Genomic DNA, 23,836 nt, shown 5'->3' with positions numbered 1-23,836 from the left:
TGAATTTAAAGGTGGCATTGAGCAATATAAAGATGAATGGTAAAGTTTATGCTAATAATTTGAAATTGTATTTTTTTGTTACTTATAAAAAGGACATAAAATGGCAATTAAAAAGCACCATGACAAGTTGAGAGAGAAATTGCAGAAGGAAAAGGCTTTATATTTTAGTACCTTTGATGACCCTTTTTTCCTGCTTTTTGAACAAAGGATCCCGCAGTTTCACTTTTCACTAGGCATCAAAAATTATGTAGCTGGAACTGATTGTTTAGAATCCAAACCAAGGGCGCCTGGGTGGCTCAGTTGGTTGAGCAACTGCCTTCGGCTCAGGTCATGATCCTGGAGTCCCTGGATCGAGTCCCACATCGGGCTCCCTGCTCAGCAGGGAGTCTGCTTCTCCCTCTGATCCTCCCCCTCTCATGCTCTCTGTCTCCCATTCTCTCTCTCAGGTAAATAAATAAAATCTTTTTTAAAAAAAAAAAAAGAATCCAAACCAAATAGAAAAGTGCTGAGGAACACATGGAAGAAAAAGTTATTTAATCTAAAGATTTTATATGGAATTTCAGTCTGATTAAAAGGCTAGCAATTTGTTTTCAATCTTTATAAATTAAAGTATTTAAGTATGAAGACATTTCACATTTTCAATAATGATCAGGATAATCTGTCAACCTTGAAAATCTTTTAGTTTAAATCCTACACATTATGCTTTTTCAATCCTTCATAATATTTAAAACAAAGGAGGCTTTTGGAAAATATATTTTTAAAAACCTCATACAAATCAGCTATCTAAATCAACCAGTTTGTTTTGTAGGGAGAGTTTAGTTATGAAACTAAATTAGCTTCCATCTCCAAACAAAGAACTGTACTGAAAATGAGAAAATAATTGGCTAGACATATGCCTACCATAAAGCAGAGCCTTACATCCTGTGACAGATACTGATTATGCGCGATACAATCATATACATTTATCTTCACTGCTAAGCACGTTTATTTTTGTGGGATTTAAAATATGTTACTAAACAATCTTCTACCATTACTTTTCAATTTGAATGAACAAATGCCATTAACGTTAATGTAGTAGTAGAGGTATTATAATAGCAATAAGATCTTATTAGTTTATACTAAAGAAAGTACTTAGTCATCTCTCCTGCAAAATGTGCAAATGAGAATTCCTCAGATAACAGCTGATAACTCTAAGAGCCAACTGCTTAAAATGAAGTTTAGGATTAAACACATTTTTCCAGCAATGTATGATCACCAAGAAAAACCATGATTGCTATTAAAGGATAGGTTAGTGTTGATTAAAACCTTTTGTTGAAAACTCTTTAAGCACAGCACCAGAGGATTTAGTGAGCATGAAATTTAGTATGTGCTAAAGAAAATATATGCAATAATATTTTCTTGTCCCTTTCTAGACAAATGCCTGCTTAAATTTAAGGCTTTGCCCTTTTTATTCCCACTGCCTGGAATAGTCTTTTCTATATTCACAGGTTTTCTCTTCAACTCATGATCTGCTCAAGTGTTACATTATCAAGAGAGGCAGTTTTGGCTTTCCCCATGTAAAATACCTGCTTCTTTTTCTTCTGAATCTCCTACTCTGCTTAGTTCTTCTTCATGGGATATATCACTACTTGCCATTAGAATATATAGTATCCACAAAAGCCGGGGCACTTAGCTGGTTTCTCTTTATTTGTTTTTCTCCTTTATTTGCTATACCTCTAGTATATAGAAGAGTTTCTGGCACACAGTAAATATTCAATAAATATTTTTGAATGAATTAATAAATGAATGAATGAAAGATAACTCAAATCATCTCTAATTTCTGTTAATGCAAGTCAATGGATATTTATGAAGTTACAGACAATGGAGGTTGAGAATATTCTTAGTCAAAAACACATCATCTTTGCTCTCAAAAAGCTCACATATTGGTTGGAAAAGCAAAATATTAAAAAATATATGGTTATGGTTCAGTGAGAGAGAAACACGTGTGCTATTGAACATAAGTGACTGGGAGCAGTTCAGTTTCTTCACATGTTGACTGAGCCACTGACTAAGCTCAGCAAATTAACTGCTAAAGTCTAAGGGACTTTTCTAGATCATTCATTTACCCAAAAGATGCATGCCACACAAAGACACTAGACTTGGAAGTAATTTGACATTTCTCAGGAGTAAAAAAAGTTTGCAATCATCCAGACTCTATTATAATTTAATATTTGGCTGGACCATAAAGTTATTTAGTTATGATTAACTAGACTGACACTTCAATTATCTTCCATAAAAAAAACATTCAGTGCACTTTTCAGAGCAGAAACACTGACTGAGGAGATAGGAACATTTTATATTTTATTGCTTCTCGGCCTTTTGGCTAAGATCAAGTGTAGGAACATTTTATATTTTGATATAAGGTGTTTGTAATTTTTGATATGTAATTTTCTTGGGTTTAAGAAATACAAAAAATACAAATAATACAGCATCTGTCTTAAATTATCACTATTGTCTTTTTAAAAACACTTATGTCATTGGCTTGTAATCAGTGTATATTTAGTAAGCATTTAAAACTTTTATACTGATTTTTTTCTTACTTTGAATAGACTTGTGCAGATTTTGGAAAAATAATTATTTGCTGTCAAGAATTTTACAGGACTGATATCCAGAGATAAAATAATTTAAAATACAGATATAAAGACAAATGAATGTTTATAGTGTCCCTAGTTACCTACTCCAGCAATATATAAAAGGTTAGATTTTGAAATAGACTGTATTTCCAAAATGCAGTGAACTATAAATCAAATAGACATCTTAAGTTTATAAATATATACAAATTCTGTTTATTTAAATCTGTTTTCAATGTTAGTTCAATTAATCATTGCTGCCTGAGCAAATATATGAAATCTCTAATCAAAATGTAAGCCTGAGGCAAGAATTATACAGAATAGTCACCCAATGGCAGAAAGAGGAGTGTTGAATGTATACTTTAAGAAACCAAGGAATTAGGGGCGCCTGGGTGGCTCAGTCATTAAGCGTCTGCCTTCGGCTCAGGTCATGATCCCAGGGTCCTGGGATCGAGCCCCGCATCAGGCTCCCTGCTCCGCGGGAAGCCTGCTTCTCTCTCTCCCACTCCCCCTGCTTGTGTTCCCTCTCTCACTGTGTCTCTCTGTCAAATAAATAAATAAAATCTTTAAAAAAAAAAAAAAAAAAAGAAACCAAGGAATTAGACAACCTGGTTCTGACAATAATTGCTTTAAAGACCCGTTAGCAAATATCAGCAGAATTGGTTTGTAATTTAGCATTTCCTTTACTTTGAACATGGTCCCTAAAGGTTTTTGCACGTCAGGATATCTACAAACACAATTTTGTTTCAGGTTGACTATCCATGATTAAGATTTTCCTTTATTTCTATGACCTGAATAATTCCTTTGACTGAACTACACACCTTGGTTTCCTATCATGCACTGAAGGTTAAAATGAAATGTTTTCTAGCTGTTGCTTTCTAAATTAAACACCTTTAAAAACCATTTAAATAAACTATGAAAATAGAAGATTGCAAAAATAGCTCTTAAGGATTGTAGAAGTCAGTTAATTAAGGTTTATTGCAAAGATTCCTAATTATGAGAGTCATAGTTTTAAATCTATAATCTTATTTATCCAACTGGAATCAGAATAATCAAGGAATGTTTCTCTTAACTACAGCTAAGTGGTTGTAAGTGATTTGGAAATTTTTTTATATTTGTTTAATTGTAAACAGATAGCAAACAATTAAATCAGGGTTATTTAATATGGTTTCCTTAATGTTTCTTAAATATGAGGAAAGATACATACATATTAGTCAACTACATGAAGGAAAAGGCAATTCAATGCAAATGTCCTCTCTATCTCCATGTTCTATACTGTGCCCACAAAAAGTAGTAAAAACATAATACAGTTGTCTATACTTTTTGGTCTCTAATATTTTATTTCCTTACTTATACAAGTGTCACCTCATGAACAATATTATTACTCTGATGATTTTTTCTCCTTTTGTGGCTCTGATAATATAGCAATGTCTTCTGCTAAATGGGGATTCTCTTAACTTGTCTTGGTTATTTTATAGAAACCCACTCCTTTCTCCAAATTTTAAGTTAAATCTTCAGCTCAAATTCTGCTGTACCTCTGCAATATGTCAACTTTTTAGATGCCTTTGGTACATTAGTCATCAGTACCTAATCCCTCAATTGCTTACCTTTGCTTGGTTCCTTCTGCTCATAATCCTTTCCCTTGTCCCAGTCTCATTTTGCCTACTCATCTCTCAGAACAAAACTTAATTTAAATGCCAGTTCCTCAGGAAGATCTTATTCCCCAGACTTAGAGAATACATGCTTTCAGAGCACTTTGCTCTTCTCTTTAGTGGGACTTATCACATACTAATTATATATTTGCCAATTTTTTTTTTATTATCTGCCTCCCCACCAGAGTGTAAGGTTCATAAAGGCTCACTCAGCAATGTATATATGTTGAATAAATTAAAGGTTTGTGAAGAGCATGTATCACTTCCATTTTAGCTTAAAAAGAATGATACATAACCTACAGAAAATGAGAAAAATCTTTGACTGTGGTCCTCTCAGTCCAACAAAATTGCAATGTGTTATCTACCAGATAACCTTGGAAAGTGCCTTTAAAGCTGCTTCAAAGAGATTTTCCAAAGATACCCAAGTGAGATGATGGGAAGTGCCTTCTCAATTTGTAACAGTAAAACTATTATCTTATTAAGGCTGGCACACATTCTAACAGCTGAAGCCTGGCTCTGGGAGACTCCAGTTACTATAAGCCCCTTTTTTTTATCAAACACTAGGATATGATATTAAAAGCATAAGTGATACATGCACAGATTGAGCTATTTTATACTGTTACCCTTGCTTACAGTATATGCATTTTTATTTATTCTTTTAAAAGTTTTTATTTATTTATCAGAGAGAGACACAGCGAGAGAGGGAACACAAGCAGGGGGAGTGGGAGAGGGAGAAGCAGGCTTCCCACTGAGCAGGGAGCCTGACATGGGGCTCAATCCCAGGACCCTGGGATCATGACCTGAGCTGAAGGCACACGCTTAACTGACTGAGTCACCCAGGCACCCCAGTACATGCATTTTTGAAGACATGATATTCTAATGTCAGAATTTCAGCATAGTGAGACAAGGCCTTCTTCGTGTTTCTCAAAATTGTGACATGGGGATAGTCACTCATACTTATAAGGCTGATCATAATACTTTTTTTTGTTAGGGCCAGGTAAATGTATTTTAATATTCAGTGGCTTGCTGCCATCCTGTATATAGAACTATTTTTGTTGTTTTTTTAAGTTTTTACTTGAATTCTAGTTAGTTAACATACAATGTTATATTAGTTTCAAGTGTACAATGTACTGATTCAACAATTCCATACATCACCTCGTGCTCACCACAAAAAGTGCACTCCTTAACCAACATCACCTATTTAACCCATCCCCCCATATCCCTCCCCTGTGATAATCATCAGTTTGTTCTCTATAGTTAAGAGTCTGTTTCTTGGTTTGTTTCACACTCTCTCTTTTTTCCCCTTTGCTCATTTGTTTTTTATTTTTAATTCCACATATGAGTGAAATCATACGGCATTTGTCTTTTTCTGATGACTCATTTTGCTTAGCATTATATTGTCTAGCTCCATCCATGTCATTGCAAATGGCACAATTTCATTCTTCTTTATGGCTGAATCATATTTCCTTGTATGTATACCACACCGTCTTTATCCATTTATCATATATGGACACTTGGGCTGCTTCCATAATTTGGCAATTAAATAATGCTGTTATAATCACAGGGATGCATGTATCCCTTTGAATCAGAGTTTTGTATTCTTTGGGTAAATACCCAGTAGTGCCATTGCTGGATTGTAGGGTAGCTCTATTTTTAACTTTTTAAGGAACCTCCATACTGTTTTCCAGAGCAGCTGCACCAGTTTGCATTCCCACCAACAGTGCAAGAGGGTTCTTTTTTCTCCACATCCTCATCAATACTCGTTGGTTTTTGTGTTGTTGATTTTAGCCATTCTGACAGGTGTGAGGTGATATCTCATCATAGTTTTGATTTGCATTTCCCTGATGGTAAGTGATGATGAGCATCTTTTCATGTATCTGTTGGCCATCTGGATGTCTTTGGAGAAATGGCTGTTCATGTTTTCTGCCCATTTTAACTGGATTTTTGTTTTAGAGGTGTTAGAGTTTTATAAATTCTTTATATATTTTGGATCCTCACCCTTTATTGTAAATATCATTTGCAAATGTCTTCTCCCATTCCTTACGATGCCTTTTAGATTTGTTGATTATTTCCTTTGCTGGGCAGAAGTTTATTTTTGTTTTTGTTTCCCTTGCCTCAGGAGACATATCTAGAAAAAACTTGCTATGGCTGATGTGAAAGAGGTTACTGCCTATGTTCTCTTACAGAATTTTTATGGTTTCAGGTCTCACATTTAGGTCTTTAATTCATTGAGTTTATTTTTGTGTACGGTGTAAGAAAGTGGTCCAGTTTCCTTCTTTTGCATGTTGCTCTCCAGTTTTCCCAACATCATTTGTTGAAGAGATTGTCTTTTTCCCACTGGATATTCTTTGTTGTTTGTTGAAGATCAATTGACCATATAGTTCTGGGTTCATTTCTGGGTTTTCTATTCTGTTCTATTGATCTATGTGTCTATTTTTGTGCCAATACCATACTATCTTGATCACTACAGCTTTGTAATATAACTTGGAAGCCCAGAATTGTGATGCCTCCAGCTTTGCTTTTCTTTTTCAAGATTGCTTTTGCTATTTCGGGTCTTTTGTGGTTCCATACAAATTTTAGGATTGTTTATTATAGTTCTGTGAAAAATGCTGGTGGTTTTTGATAGGGATTACATTAAATGTGCAGATTGCTTTGGGTAGTATAGACATTTTAATAATATTTGTTCTTCCAATCCATGAGCATGGAATGTCTTTCCATTTCTTTGTGTTGTCTTCAATTTCTTTCATCAGTGTTTTATAGTTTTCAGAGTACAGGTCTTTCATCTCTTTGGTTAGGTTTATTCCTAGTTATCTTATGGTTTTGGTGTAACTGTAAATGGACTTGATTCCTTGATTTCTCTTTCTGCTGCTTCATTATTGGCGTATAAAAATGCAACAGATTTCTGTATATTGACTTTGTATCCTACAACTTTACTGAATTTGTTTATCAGTTCTAGTAGATTTTTGGTGGAATCTTTAAGGTTTTCTATGTAGAGTATCATGTCAATTGCAAATAGTTTTACTTCTTCCTTACCGATTTGGATGCCTTTTATTTCTTTTTGTTGTCTGCTGTGGCTAGATTTTCCAGCAATATGTTGAATAAAAGTGGTAAGAGTGGACATCCTTGTTTAGTTCCTGCTGGTCATAATATTTTATTAATTTTTGTGGCAATATTTTAGCTCAGTTAGGTCCATTATGTACTTTTCAAATAAAATTTAAATATATTTAGATTTTTCTCACTATTTTTATCTAAAACACAGTTAAATTAACAATAATTGTTTCTTAATATACTTCAACAAAGTGAAATTTACTGGGGAGGACTGCTTAATAATATTATCCTTCCAGAATGTATAGTCTCAATATATGGATCCTATATTTTATTTTGTGCCTAACTAACCTGTCTTCAAAGCAATACAGTTTTAATGAATTCTCTCATTTTAAAAGTGAGAAACAATTTATATTCTCTTCTCTGCTAAGTGGAAAAGTAGACTAAATGAACTTTCTTTTAATCCTAGAAAGGCTGTCCAATGCAATATGTATGAAATTATGTAAAGATAGGTACATATATATTTTATTTAAAGTGATATACTGTTTTTATCCCCCATAGTTAAGAATGGTTGTTCTGAGTTGTATTTTTTACCCAATGGCAGCCAAAAGGCCTTAGATATAATCTGCTAATGTAGAGAGGAACAGAAGATGCTAATCTCTTTTATTCTGAAGATATATTTGATCAGATTTTGTTGACACTATGGGAAAGAAGGAAAAAAAGAGGAAATAGGAATTCCTTTTTAAAAGCCATTAAGCAAATTCTATGATGTGTAGTTATTGGCTAAATGAAGGGTAAAACTGCATGGTGAATACGAGATGACTGTACAGTACTACTTGGCTTTGCTTTATCAGATGTATTTCTGAAGATTATCAGCAAAGTGAATTTATGTGTATTAATTTAAATAAGTCACATTCATTTAAAATGTTCTTAATAAAATACTAAAGCTTCTATCTACACATTTTACAGTTTTAGCAACTTTTTTAAAATTTTACAATTATTATAGATTCACAAAATATGTATAGTGAGATCCTATACATCATTCACTTAGCCTTCCCAGTGTTAACTATGTGCATAACTATGGTACAAAATCAAAACCAGAAAATTGACATTAGTAAAATCCACTGGGCTTGTGTGTATATGTGTGTATGTGTGTGTGTGTGTAGCTCTATGCAAGTTATCACATACGTAGCTTCATGTAACTACCACAACAATCAAAATATATAACTGTATTATCACAACGCTCTCTCCTGCCCTTCATGGCCATATCCCTCTCTCCCATTTCCCAGCTCTGGCCACCACTTATCTGTTCTTCATGTCTATAATTATGTCATTTCAAGAACGTTATGTAAGTGAATCACACAGTATGCATCCCTTTGAAATTGTCCTTTTCACTCAGCACAGAGCCCTTAAAGTTCATTCAAGTTGTGTGTATCAATAATTTGTTCCTTTTTATTGCTGAGTAATGAAATCAACCTTGCTGATACCTTATTCTTGGATTCTAGCCTCTAGAACTGTGAGAAAATAAACTTCTGTTGTTTAAACCATATAATCTGTGGCATTTGTTACAGCATAAGAATAGTTTTATCTTTATAAATTTGTCTCATATATATATGTGCTCATATACAACAATACTTTCTGCTATAAGACAATCATTTGTGTGTCCACATAATTTATGAATGCTTCTCAATGGGAGTTTTTAAAATCTCTGGTGATTTTTCTGTATCATGTACTGCAGTAAATTGTGTTATGAGGGAGTTAAAGAGAATATATACTTATAAAAATCACAGGGGTATTCGTGCCTAACTATGTTGCAGTAAAAATCTATACTGTTATGAAGGGAACATTTAACTGAAAGCAACTGGATTTTTTAAAAAGACTGTTCAACAACTTTTTACAAATGGTGCCTAACAACAACATTTGGATACATTTCTGGATATATTTGCTGTTTCTTTTCAGAGTGGATCACAGTTAAGCATGTTGGCTGCAATGTTTTTACAACATAGATATGAATTATAATTAACATGAATTCTTACTATTTGCTTTATTTGATATGGAAAAGAAATGGCAGCATAAGTGGAGGAACTAAATTTCAATTCACTTAGCAACATTTTTTTTATCTCTGACGTTTGTTGGTAAGTGATATGGACTTGCTCATTAAGATGTACTTGTATAGGATTATATCAAAAGCAATGCATAAACATTGGAGAGAAGCATTATATCTAATTAACCTTACTAATAAGAAGTAATATAAAAAATATCTTTCTGGACCTTACAAAATAGTAAGAAAAACAACCAGAAGATCACCTCTTTAGTGTATAGAGTATACAACGGCACCTCAGTGAATATAGGTCCACCAGGGATATTATGCATCCGAAGCGAGTTACGAGTTTGTTTAGAGAAAACAGCAGTGGAACTTACCATCTTGATCCGTGGTCACTGTAATAGCTGTGAATGGCTTGGGAGAAAAACTCAACTCAGAAACTCCATTCATGGCTTCTATTTCAAAGGTGTAATTCACGTGAGACACAAAGTCAAGTACTATCACAGAATTGTTGATCAGGCCAGAATGTCTTGGGATGAAGCGGAGTCCTCCACCACAGTCCTCACACTGGCTGGTGTCTAAGCCACATTTCTTACAGATTACACTGTATGTGAGATCTTTTCTCCCTCCTGTGTCACTTGGTGGGCTCCATTCCAAAATAAGGGCCGTTTCATTGATGTTAAAAGCCACATTCCTAGGAGCTGAAGGTGGCCCTAGAGAAAAGCAATTAAAAAACAAATGTACATGTGTAGGACAATGAATTAGAAGGGGGCTAACTTGAAAACTTCAACAATAAACATTTGTTTTGTTTATTAGTTTGAACTCTTCTGATAGGAACTATAAGGAAATATGGTTAAAAACATCTGATTAAGCCTAGTAAGAAAAGAGTCTTGCGGGGGGGAAGATGGTCTAGATCTTAACTTTTTGGTATATTAATATGAATATTTAATATCAAAAGTCAAAAATCTCCAAAAGATACAGTAATTATACTTTGAAAATTTGCTTACTGGAATATATCATAAGCAAACATTGTTTTAAATTATGTGATGGTTTTAATTACATTTTAATAATTATATCACCATTTTCAAAATTTGAAAAAAATACTAACATACATATACAAAAAACACAATATGTTTCTTAATATTCTTCCATATGGATCATACTGCATAGAGTACTTAATATCCTTTAACTACTCCAGTCTTTTCTTAAAATTGTGTCAATAATCTTTTATACTTATGTGAGTACTTCAAACCCTAGGTTTGTATCATTCCTTGCATAAATATTAACTGAAGGTCTACTAGGTGTCAGCACCACACTATGTGTGAAATAATACAGAATTCTTTCTGTAAGAGACTATGCTTTTGATAGATTGATTGCATAAATAAAATAAAATAACATTCCTGTCATATTTTAGAATAATTAGTTTTAATAACTCTAAAACAATTCTTTAAATTTCTGCTATCAAGAAAATTTGCTTAGAAGGTGGGATAGAATTATCTTCAATATTCCTTCTATAGAGAGAAATCCAAGTTTTGGTATAGGGTCTTTATAGATCTCAAGATATAGTCATTCACTCATGAAATAAATATTTTTTTAAGTGACTACTATGTGTGCCAGATAACCTGCTAGATCTTGGACTTACAGTGTGAATGTAACAGACAAATTCTTACTTTGTTATATACATTTAAGTTGAATGGCAGGCAAATAAATACATTAAATAGAAGAATAAAATTCAAATTATAATAAGTAGTAGTGCAAAAATCAAAAGGAAAGGAGATGAAATAAACATTAACAGGAGGACCAGGGGTGCCTGGGTGGCTCAATCAGTTGAGTGTCTGACTCGGTTTCAGCTCAGGTCATAATCTCAGGGTCATGGGATCGAGCCCCACATCGGGCTCCACTTTTAGTGTGGAGTCTGCTTGTTCCTCTCCCTCCTGCTCCTCCCCCCACTCACATGCTCTTTCTCTCTCTCTCTCTCTCAAAATAAATAAATAAATAAATAAATAAATAAATATTTAAAAAAAAAAACATTATCAGGAGGATCAATCTGAGAAACATTCGGAGAAAGCCTCATGGAGGTGGTGAGGAAGAGGATGTAAGAGGAGTGAGAAGAGTATTTTTTTTTTTTTAAAGATTTTATTTATTTATTTGACAGAGAGAGACACAGCGAGAGAGGGAACACAAGCAGGCGGAGGGAGAGGCAGAAGCAGGCTTCCCGTGGAGCAGGGAGCCCGATGCGGGGCTCGATGCGGGGCTCGATCCCAGGACCCTGGGATCATGACCTGAGCCGAAGGCAGACGCTTAACGGCTGAGCCACCCAGGCGCCCCAAGAGTGAGAAGAGTATTAAGGGTAGAAGGTTCTTTAGTCAAGAAAGATCTTAAAATAGTCAAGAAACTGGCAGATAATCACTGTGGCTAGAATGCAAAAGGAAAAAGTAAGAAGTGAGTTTTAAGGAAGAGGAAGGGGTGGGAAAGTGCAAGACTCCTAGGCTCATTGTAATGAGTCTGGGTATTTTTCTATGTACAACAGGAATAGGCTTAGAGATTTTATATATGGAGGTAATGTGTTTTAAAAAGAACATTCTGGCTTTAGGGAATAGTACAGGGATATAAGTACAGGGGACTCATTAGTGAGATCTGTTATACAGTGTTAGAGTAGCATAACATTACTCATAAATTTACATAACTATGTATTGGGTTTGAGATATTAAGAATTGTTATTTTATATTTTCCTTTTTCTTTTTGCTGGATCCTGATAACAGCAAACTGATGGGTAGGGGCCTCAGTCATCTGTATGTATATTACCTAAAGCCTGACCTAGAAATGGGATGGTTAGCTTTTCTAACAGGTTTCTGCAAACTTTGTTTTATGCCATTTCATGTTTCAGAGAGTTACAGAAGCGTCTTTCTTCAGAAAGGAAAAGATGGAAGGCATTATAAATTAGAGCACAGGGACATGTGTAGCTTTTTACCTCCAACCTAGACTTATGCATGGGAGATAAAGATATACATTATCATTATCATAATAAGGTCTTCCTACAGAATGACATATTCATATTGTTGCTCTTTTCTCTTATTTATAAAGGAAAATGTGAATTATTATTCACTTATATTTTCATGAATAGGAAGAATGTTATCAATTATGTTATGGGTGTCTGCAAGTATATAACTGTCCGCCTGGAGATACTTAAAAAAAAAAGGCAGACACCCTTCTTACTCAAGGGCCCTCACACCAATTTGCATGACGATTAAATAGCTTTTTAATTGCTGTTAAATTATGCCAGCTAAACTGTGATTTCATGCAAATATTAAGCTGTAATGACATGCAGTGAATCATTTACTAAGATTTAGAACTTGGAACAAAGAGAGACAATTAATTCTAATCCTCAGATTCAACTAAATTATGTGTCACTGGGTTTTTATGAATGTGGCCTGATTGCTTTGTTATCATTTATAAATTATACAAAGATTAGGCGACATTGGGGAAAAAAAAAACTTGGCAGCAATAACCCTTTTGGAGAAATCTGTATTGAAACTTTTAGGGATTTCCTTACGTTGATTTTTTTTTTTTCTTTAAAGGAAACAAGTAATTCACATAGAAGAAAAACAATCTCCACACTTCACCCTCCAGATTGACTTCATAAGAGAAGGGCAATTATTCTGATTTGCAACTAGATGTTTTTCAAGTCCATCATATAATAAATCTTACATTAAAACTACAATTTTATTTCTACTAGTGTATCTAGAAAATAAATCTTTAATCTTCTTCTTTTAATTTTTTGCTTCAATTTGGATTCCCCCTTTACACTTTTAAAGAATAAAGGAATAGTGCTGCAATAGCAAACTTATGAGAAGCTGGGGACAGTGCTGTCTTTTCTCTTCAGAAAAGCATCTGAGCCAGCAGCCCCCATCTTCCTCTGAGTAGCAGAGGCCAGGTGGGCTATAATTTTTATTTTGTGTTATTTCATTTTATGTAAAGTGTTTTTAAACAAACTGCATTTCCCAAAATATATCCTGTGCCGTATCTCTAGTCCCATGAGCTATCATACAAAAAATGAGCTTAGTACTCCAATTAAGACTCCTCTGAATGACTGACACTGGAACAAAAGTAACACAATTTGCTTCTCTTTGTCGAATCCAAAATTCCCAAACATTTGTTTATAGAACCTTATTTTCCAAGAAGCATCTATAGGAATACTAGCATTCTGCAGAACACTCTTACAGGCTGACACAGGAGAGCAAACTTAAGGATCATATTTCAGTTACTACATCAATTGCTGCAGATTTATATTTCATGATTATAATTGTAGAAACATGCTACAAATAAACAGGGGTCTTATTCATAATGACTGGAGACTGATTATTCACCTACTGTATAGTTAATTGTGTTTGCAGATGCATTTTCTAACATTAAGAATAATGAAAATTTGATCCAAATAACTGAGGATATCAAGTCATGGAAGGCTACTGTTTACTAAACTGTATTTTATCAGTTAAGTTACTACTTGGCAAAAATTTAAATGTGTTTGTTAACTTAATGACTATCATAAATATATTAACATAGTTTCTTAATAAAAAGGAAATTTCTTCTTATTTATGAGTTTACAAATGAGAGAAAAATAGTTCTATGTTGACCTATGCCAAAGAGAACATTTAAAAAATATATTGAACCATCTAGAGAAATTTAGGTAAATGTTTTTGCAATGAGTAAATTTAAAAATTTGCTGAAGAAAGATAAACACATAGGAATAAATGAAAAAGTACATCTCTAGATTTTAATAATGTACTAAAAATATAGGTTGTCAGATTTGCATATGGGCATAATTTAAAACTCTAAAAGTCATCTCAGTTTTTGAATTATCACTATTAACTTTAACTTTTATCTATAGTTATATTTTAATCTAATGTCCTTCCCAAATGAGCTTTGAAAAATGTCTTTAATAGGAGTAACTGCAAGCAGAGTTTTGTATTTTCCTTCTCTAAGCCACTTTGTACTCTAAGTTTAGTTCATAAAATGTTTGTATATTTGGAAATGGATGATGAGTAATCACAAAAGTGGAGCTTCAACCTCACCAGAGGGAAGATAAATCAGTTTAGTCAAATAAAGAAATGAGGCCCAGGAAAGTACTGTAATTATGTGAAGGTAACACGCTGTATTCATGGTCAGATGATACCCAGGTCTTATGTTTAGAATTTTTTTAACTCTACTATGTGTATTCTTCCTATGGATTAAAAAAAAAAATGTCTGGTAAATAAATATTTAAAGTATTTTATAGGGCTTTGCTTAGAGAGTATTGTCAAATACAAACTTTCAAAACATACAAATTAATGAGAAATTTATTGCTTTCCAATGACAGATTCTTTTTAATAATGTTATCTTAGAGCATTTTAAAATAATTTTATATACAGAAGAGCAATTGAAAATGAAATCTTCAAGATAAATATTGCTCAAAATACAACACTATGCACACTTCAAATCCTTTGCACTCCACATATTTTCATTTTCTTCAATATTTTTACACCTACTCCAGTAACTAAATTGATGCCAAAATTAAGACTTGCTATCCATTAATGTATTCATAGTACTGTGAATGATGACTGAGATAATTCTTTTTAGATTCTCCATTACTTCTAAAACTCACAGTTAAAGAAAACAAACAAAAATCTAATAGACCAGATACCATTCACTTACAGAATAAAAAAACCTAAACTTCTCAACCTTGTCACCATGTGTCTTTATAAGCAGGCCTCTTACTTCCTTTTGCTGCATCTCAATGCCTTTGTGCATACTGTTCCTTTATGTCCTTTTGCTCTGTGGGAGAGTCCTACTCATCCTTCATGTTCCAATTTAGGTGTTACCCACTTTGTGAAACTTCCCTATTGGTCCTCAGGCAGAAAGGAGCACTTTTATACCTTACAGGTATGATTTTTAAAAATAGAGCCAACATTTTTGAGCACTAGTTTTGCTCTAAGAAGTGTACTTAATATTTCCCATGATTTATTTAATTCAGTTATCATGATAAACTCATAAGGTAGTTATTAATCACCATTTTATAGAAGATGTGACTAACAATGTACACATTACACTGAAATATTTGTATCACTGTATACAAGTCTATCTTGGTCCAGCTTGATTCAGAGGTAATATGTGCTTTAACTAAGGGAGCAAATAGAATGCATGGTTTTGTATAATTCTCCAAGAATTATTTTTCAAATAGTGCCAATTTTCACAAATATTGGAGAACAGATAGTTTGAGATTATAATCTTTCCAAGAGCCTGGTGTTACTGGCTACAGATAGATTCATATGACTTGAAAATCACTTAAGAAGCGGAAGGGAATGTTTATATTATGGTAACTGAGATTAACGAATAAAGACCCATAACAAAAAGGGTAGTCACCCATCTCTCTATCTATTGGGAAGGAATTTAAAACTTCTCAAAAAACAAACAAAAAACCCCAAAACTTCTCAAAATATAGTTCTGTGGACACTTAAAAACTTGAAAAGTAAACATGTGTGGCCCCACATTTCTATGCTATAGAACATAGATATAATTTTACCTTGGAAAAATTCCAAGAAATGGTTATAGGCTGCCTTCATCAATTCAGAAAAAAAATATAAACCCATAGAATAACTAATTGTATGGATTACAGAAATGTATTATCGCTGTACAGGTCAAGAGTTAAATGGCAAAACCACATGTATGATAAAAGAACACTAAAATAACAAATGAAATAATGAGAAGGCTGGCTTTGGGTCTTCTGAGTCAAATATCATCCAGTCCCCAAATACCATGAAAAAAAATTATGTACACCTACATACAGCCCTTTCTGTGTCTGAGTCAATTATTTTTAAGTGAAGGCTTGTTAGAAATAGAAAAGAGAAACATGAAAAGACTAAGCACAGTCATAGTTTGGGAGGGAAAACAAAACAATAAATGAATAGATTAAAGCAAATTAATAACCTTTCTCTAAATGCGTAATAGTGTGGGGATAATAATGAATGCTATCTTTCCAATTATGGATGCTTCTCGGTAATTGGTTTGTTGTGTACAAGTAGATAATATTGAATGGGACAATACTCTGAATTCCAACTGTAGAGCCCTGGTAGCAAGTGGTAACTCAATTCTCCAGCATCAGCAGTATGACCACTTAATATCTCATCCTATAGAGGAAACTCTCCCAGGGGATTTGATAAAAGAACCTCCTCTGTTGAATTAAAAATGATAATATTTATATTTAGGAAACTCCTTGAAGCTCAAATGACATCCTACATCAGTGACCAGTATTGGGGAAACTGGGATTCATTGCATATAGGCATTTATTCCATAATGTAAGGTCATTTTAATTTTATTTTTATTTATTTTTTTAAAGATTTTATTTACTTGACAGAGAGAGACACAGCGAGAGAGGGAACACAAGCAGGGAAGTGGGGGAGAGAGAAACAGGCTTCCCACTGAGCAGGGAGCCCGATGTGGGGCTCGATCCCAGGACTCTGTGATCATGACCTGAGCTGAAGGCAGACGCTTAACGACTGAGCCACCCAGGTGCCCCAAGGTCACTTTAATTTTAAAAATATACCACTGCAATATTTAAAGTTATCTTCTATAATAAGACAAGATATAACACAGCCTTCTAGAAGTAACATAATCTATCTTTGCAACTTCTCCCATTCTGCTATCTGCAAAACTGTGGTCCTACATCGTGTTTACAATGAGCCACCTACCCAAATCAGTTGCACTTTTGTATTTCAGTTGTGAGATGGAAAAGCACGGAACCAGAACAGGTTCTTCATGCAAAACATGCTTAGAAAAGAGAGAAGAATAAAACTTAAAGATATGAGGAAAAAAAAAAAAAAGAAGAGATAGCAAGCAGAGCTGGGATACCTGGCTGTGAACATCCTGTCCCCACCTAGAAGTGGGGGACCTGAGTAGGGAAGCTGAAATGAAGAACACCTCTCCTGTTGCAATTCAACACACTACTTATTCTATACTCAAAATAAGAATGAGACAATCATGACTTTTTTTAAGTTGCCAATTATTCCAGCAGGAAAGAAGCCATTTTACAATGTTAGCCTTAGAGCAAAAGTAAATTCAACTTTTATATGTTCATGTCAATCCTGGTCACTGTAGTTCAAATACAAAGATACAAAAACATGATATTTGCCTTTATATTAAGAATTAAGTTTGAGGGGTGCCTGGGTGGCTCAGTTGGTTAAGCATCTGTCTTCGGCTCAGGTCATGATCCCAGAGCCCTGGGATCAAGCTCTGCATTGGGGTTCCTGCTCAGCAGGGAGCCTGCTTCTCCCTCTGTCCCTCCCCCTGCTCATGCTCTCTCTCTCTGCATGCTCTCTCTCTCTCTCTCAAATGAATAAAATCTTAAAAAAAAAAAAGAATGAAGTTTGAACAAACTGGTTTTACTCACAAGATACTTGATTCATATTTAGATGACAAAAAAAGAGAAATTCTTAATGATGATCATATATGGGTAATTCTAATGGAATATATATATATATATATATATATATATATATGTATGATTCACATTTATCATATATATATATATATATATATATATATATATATATATATATGATTTCTAAGTGGGTAACACAAATGTTTGTTGAACGTGTTAATCTTCCAGCACCTGTTCAGTAGCTTTAAAAAGATCCTATTGATTTAAACACATGAGAAACATCAAAGTAAAAATGCTATGACAGTGTAATTATATTTTGTCTAACTTCTCATGCATCCATATGTTAGACCCTCACTTCATTTCTTTTGATCCTTTCATGCTCTCTGCCTTTCCTGCTGGATAAGTACTTTTTTAGTAATTCTTATTTTCCTTTGTTTCTTTAGCTTCAGTGAGTATTTTTCCCTTCTGGCCTGGAAAAGCCTTAGGTAGTTATTTTGATAAGAGATTTCTTGGCAGGCAGTGGTGTCTCCTGTGTTCTCAACTGCTCTCAGAGGCAGCCCTAATTGACCAAGACCCAATATTAAGGAGTGTCCTCCACAGCTCACCTTTTAAAGCACAGAATATACATTAATTAGTCACCTGAGAAATAAAGTTAAGAGTTTATGAAGTAGAATAAAAATCTAGAGAAAACATTCAGTATTTCATTTTTTAAATTTTATTTTATTATGTTATGTTAGTCACCATACAGTACATTATTAGTTTTTGATGTAATGTTCCATGATTCATTGTTTGCGTATCTTATTCATAATTCCATTTATATATTTTGCAGTTCAAGCAAAAAGGACAAAAGGAGGGCGCCTGGGTGGCTCAGTTGGTTAAGCGACTGCCTTCGGCTCAGGTTATGATCCCGGAGTCCCGGGATCGAGTCCCGCATTGGGCTCCCTGCTCAGCGAGGAGCCTGCTTCTCCCTCTGACCCTCCCCCCTCTCATGTATTCTCTCTCTCTCATTCTCGCTCTCTCAAATAAATAAATAAATCTTAAAAAAAAAAAAGGACAAAAGGAATTTTTAAAAATCAAGAAGACCTAAACTCAAGTATGTTGCTGATATAACTGGTTAGTAGGGCTGTTTGAGAGATCCTAATATAGTTAAAATTAGAGGGAGAAAAGTAGGTCAGGGCAGGATTTTGAAAGTTCTTGGATTGATTCTAATGAGTCTGGCAAATAGGGATTGGGCTTTGAAAGACCTTAGGCAGAAGTGGTAATATGATCAATATGATATGATTTTGTTTCTAATAGCTTGGAATATTTTGGAGGTGTGGAAGACTAAAGGAAGGAGACTTGCCAGGATATTAAACTAGTCCAAGGGAGAGTCGAAGATAACAACTAAAAGGATAGGGCCAGGAACTGAACAGGAAGGAATGGACAGAAGAAATGCTAAGAGGTAGAACTGATAGGACTTGTGACTACTACATGTTAGGGTAAGGGCAGGAATTATGATTCCAAGCTTTCTGGCTTAGATAGGGTAAATAAAGATTCACCAGGATAAATAAATAAAGCCAGGGTGGATAAGCAGGCTGAAAGAAAAAGCAATAAATTGGTTTTTGCAGTTTGAACTTGAAATTATTAATTTACTCATTCATCAAATATTTATTTAGGGCCTAGTGTCTAGTACTTAGGTACTATTATTAGTGATGGAGATACAGGAGAGAAAGAACGTCCATGATCTCATGGGTCTTACAGTCTAGTATGGCTAGGATGGTGATAAACAAAGAAGCAAGTGTACAAATGAATCAGAAATTTTAAAGACAGACACATGAAAAAGTGCTCAACATCGCTCGGCATCAGGGAAATCCAAATCAAAACCTCAATGAGATACCACCTCACACCAGTCAGAATGGCTAAAATTAACAAGTCAGGAATCAACAGATGTTGGCGGGGATGTGGAGAAAGGGGAACCCTCCTACACTGTTGGTGGGAATGCAAGCTGGTATAGCCACTCTGGAAAACAGTATGGAGGTTCCTCAAAAAGTTGAAAATAGAGCTACCATACGACCCAGCAATTGTACTACTGGGTATTTACCCCAAATATACAAATGTAGTGATCTGAAGGGGTATGTGCACCCTGATTTTTATGGCAGCAATGTCCACAATAGCTAAACTATGGAAAGAGCCAAGATGTCCATCGACAGATGAATGGATAAAGAAAAAGTGGTATATATATACAATGGAATATTATGCAACTATCAAAAGGAATGGAATCTTGCCATTTGCAATGACGTGGATGGAACTGGAGGGTATTATGCTGAGTGAAATAAGTCAATCAGAGAAAGACATGTATCATATGATCTCACTGATATGAGGAATTCTTAATCTCAGGAAACAAACTGAGGGTTGCTGGAATGGTGGGAGGTGGGAGGGATGGGGTGGCTGGGTGATAGACACTGGGGAGGGTATGTGCTATGGTGAGCGCTATGAATTGTGTAACACTGATGAATCACAGACCTGTACCTCTGAAACAAGTAATACATTACATGTTAAAAAAGAAGAAGAAGAAGAAGATAGTAGGAAGGGAAAAATGAAAGGGGGGGAAATTGGAGGGGGAGACGAACCATGAGAGACTATGGACTCTGAGAAACAAACTGAGAGTTCTATAGGGGAGGGGAGTAGGGGGATGGGTTAGCCTGGTGATGGGTATTAAAGAGGGCATGTATTGAATGGAGCACTGGGTATTATACACAAATAATGAATCATGGAACACTACATCAAAAACTAATGATGTAATGTATGGTGACTAACATAACATAATAAAATTAAATTTAAAAAAACTAATGAGGTAATGTATGGTGACTAACATAACATAATAAAATAAAATTTAAAAAATTAGAAGTGATTTAAAAAAGAGTACTGGGAGGAATTCTATTTTTGAATGATTTGTCAGGGAGTACCTGTCCTAAGAGCTGACATTTGAGCCTGAAGGACAAAAAGAAAATAACCCTAAGACCTTGAGGGAGAGTATTTCAAGTAGAAGAAACTGCTGGCCCCAAGGATGACACAAGCTTAGCATCTTGGAAGTCCATAAGTTTAATAATCAAAGGGAGTATGGTGTGATGTAAGGTCAGACATTTGGGCAGGTTTCCACAGGGCACTTAGGTTGCCATATCCCACAATTAGTTGGCTAGGCAACTTTGGACTTTAGGAGAAAAGACCAGAATATGAATAAAAATATAGGCATCATCTATTTACAGGTGATGTTTCAAGCCATGAGAATGAGAACATATGAAAAAACAAGAAAGGAATGTAACGAAAACTAACATTTAATAGGTAAGGAAAAGAAGAGAAACCATCAATGGCGATGAATACAATGGTGAGAAAATTAAGAGGGTGAAGGGGAGATTACAATGTCCTAGAATAAAAAGGAACAGATAGTTTCAAGAAACAGGGAATGATCAACAGAGTTAGACATCATAAATATATTTACTTCTAACACAAAATGGCAAAGATCATTGGTGAATTATTCCTGACAGTTTTCTTGAAGTGATAGGGGAAAAAAAATCTGATGGCTCTCCTAGAGTGAAGAGTAAAAATCTGAATACAGTAGAGTAAAAAGAAATAATAAAATAAAAAAGGAACCATAGCCAATAAAGACTGCTCTCCCAAGATTTTCTTTTTTTTTTTTTTTTTTTTGGAAGAGAAAAAATATTGGTCTTGGAGTATTCTTTTAATAATAGAAGTTTGAGTATAGTTATAGGTTGTGAGGAAGAAGTTAGTGGGAACAAAATGTCAGAAAAGTAAACTAACAAGAGCCAGGCCCAGTAGAAGATTAAAGCCAGGTCACCCTCTTGCCCACCACTATTAGAGGGATTAACTTTGAATATGAGGCATCTTCTTTTTTAAATTGTAGCCATTTGAAAAGCCTAAAAATGTTTATGTGGATACCTTTCCAAAGAAGATAGACAGATGGCAAAAAGCATACGAAAAGAAGCTCCATATCACATGTCATCAGGGAAATACAAATTAAAACAACAATAAGATTCTACTACACACCTATTGGAAAGGGCCAAAGTCCAGAATACTGATAACACCAAACGATGGCGAGGATGTGGAGCAACAGGAACTCTCATTCTTTATTGGTGGGAATGCAAAATGGTACTTCGGTAGTTTCTTAACAAAATTAAACATACTTTTACCATATTATCTAGCAATCATGCTCCTTGGTACTTACCCTAAAAGGATTGAAAACTTATGTCCATACAAAAACCTGCACATGTATGTTTACAGCAGCTTATTCCTAACTGTCAAAACTAGGAAGCAATCAAGTTGTCTTTCAGTAGGTTAAGTAGCTAAGTAAACTGTGGTACATCCAGACAATGGAATATTATTCAGTACTAAAAAGAAATGAGCTATCCAGCCATGAAAAGGCATGGAGGGATCTTAAATGCATATTACTAAGTGAAAGAAGCCATTCTGAAAGTCTGCATACTGTAGGATTCCAACTATATGACATTCTAGAAAAGGCAAAAGTATGGAGACAGTAAAAAGATAAGTGGTTGCCAGAGGTTAGTGGGGCACAGAGGAGCTCTAGGGCAGTGAAAATACTCTGTATGATACTATCATGTTAGATACATGCCCTATACAAACCACAGAATGTACAACACCAAGAGTGAACCCTAATGTAAACTGTGGACTTTAGGTGATTGTGATATGCAAATGTAGGTTCACCAGTTGTACAAATGTACCACTCCAAGTGGGGGCTGTTAATAACGGGGGAGGCTGTGCATATTTGGGAGCAGGGAGGTATATGGGACTTTTCTATATTTTCTCTTAATTTTGTTTGTGAATCTCCAACTGCGCTAAAAGAATAAAATCTTAATAAACATTTTTATGTGAATAAATCTTATATATGATGTATCTCAAGATTATGAAATAAAAAGACACCTATCTCTACAGTGAAAACCCAAAGAAATCATAAAACTCTCAACGGTGAAATTACATTTTTAAAGGTTGTTGTTATTGTTTTGATGATGGCACTAAGGAGTAGGGGAAGACTTCCTGGAGTCCTTAAAATCATACCAATTATATGATCACACGCTATCCTTATATATAAAATCATTCCATACTAGGCCATTGACTAGCCAAAGTCCTGGTTTGTCATTTCCAATATTTTAGTCCTTCACTTTCTTTTAAACTCATAAAAATTCAAAATCTCTCTGCCCCTGATACTAAGGAGAAAATCTGCCTCGTTTTAAATCCCTGGAAGATTCTCTGAAAGCAGTTTCAAATGTTAAGACCGACAAAAACACCAGGAAGTGATTGAACTGACTGCTAACTGACCCAGATTCTGACCTTCAGATAATGCACTATAGGAACAAAGGTGATAAAGAACGTTTAATTCATAGATACGTGATCTAGAAGTTAAGAGAGCATGTATCTATTAAAATTTGGCTCTTATTTGTGGTTAATGAAAGACAGAAAAGGCTGACTGCTTGTTTGATTCTTGGCCTCAGAAGTTCTATATCTCAGTGAACTTACCCTGGTCTTCTTAATTCTAATTGTTCAGTGACCTCCTGACTTGTCACTTTTCTGATTTTTCTTCCCCAACCATCTCATTTTCCAATTTTTAGGAGCAATGATACTTTGGAGTTTAGGGTCCTTACTTTTTCTGCATATGTTGTAATAACTGTGAGGGTCTCTCACCTTAGTCAGAGTATAATTCAGAAAACCTGACTGATCTCAGATAGGCAACAGAAATGCAGGACTTAAAATATTTTGTGAAAAGGTAAAAAATTCAGTATATTATTTTTTTTCAGTTTGTAAGAATGCAGATGATGGGAACCAGTATAGTAGTATCAACCATAAAGTGTATAACAGTTTGAATACTAGCTGATCAAAAACTATTTCAAAATGGATTATAAGAGAATAACTTTCTGTGTTAAACAAACATATATGTAGCACCTACTATGTGCTAGGTGTTGTTCTTAGCACTTTTCAAATATTAACTTATTTAATCACCGTAGCTACAGAATGAAGTATACTGTTATTATCACTATGCATGGGTTAACTGAGGCTAAGAGAG

At 34.5% G+C, this 23,836-nt stretch overlaps 1 protein-coding gene across 15 annotated transcripts in view; it reads right to left on the bottom strand.

The window, feature by feature from the left end:
• EPHA6 (EPH receptor A6) overlaps nucleotides 1-23,836 on the bottom strand; it is an 811,402-nt gene that overhangs the window by 413,001 nt on the left and 374,565 nt on the right. For 14 of the 15 annotated variants that reach the window (XR_004299778.1, XM_032406359.1, XM_032406369.1 and 11 more), the window contains one exon: nucleotides 9,728-10,063. Coding sequence is in view for 14 of the 15 variants with exons in the window: in XM_032406359.1 (XP_032262250.1) it covers nucleotides 9,728-10,063 (336 nt within the window). In the remaining variant the exon portion in view is untranslated. Of the gene's footprint in view, nucleotides 1-9,727; nucleotides 10,064-23,836 lie in introns of those variants that run through there. The other variant, XM_032406370.1, reaches the window with a different exon arrangement.

Source organism: Phoca vitulina, unplaced genomic scaffold (genome assembly GCF_004348235.1).
Source record: "Phoca vitulina isolate PV1807 unplaced genomic scaffold, GSC_HSeal_1.0 scaffold8, whole genome shotgun sequence".
Classification (NCBI taxonomy): Eukaryota; Metazoa; Chordata; class Mammalia; order Carnivora; family Phocidae; genus Phoca; species Phoca vitulina.
Note: the sequence above shows the minus strand (reverse complement) of the source record. Positions and strands in the feature narration are given on the sequence as shown.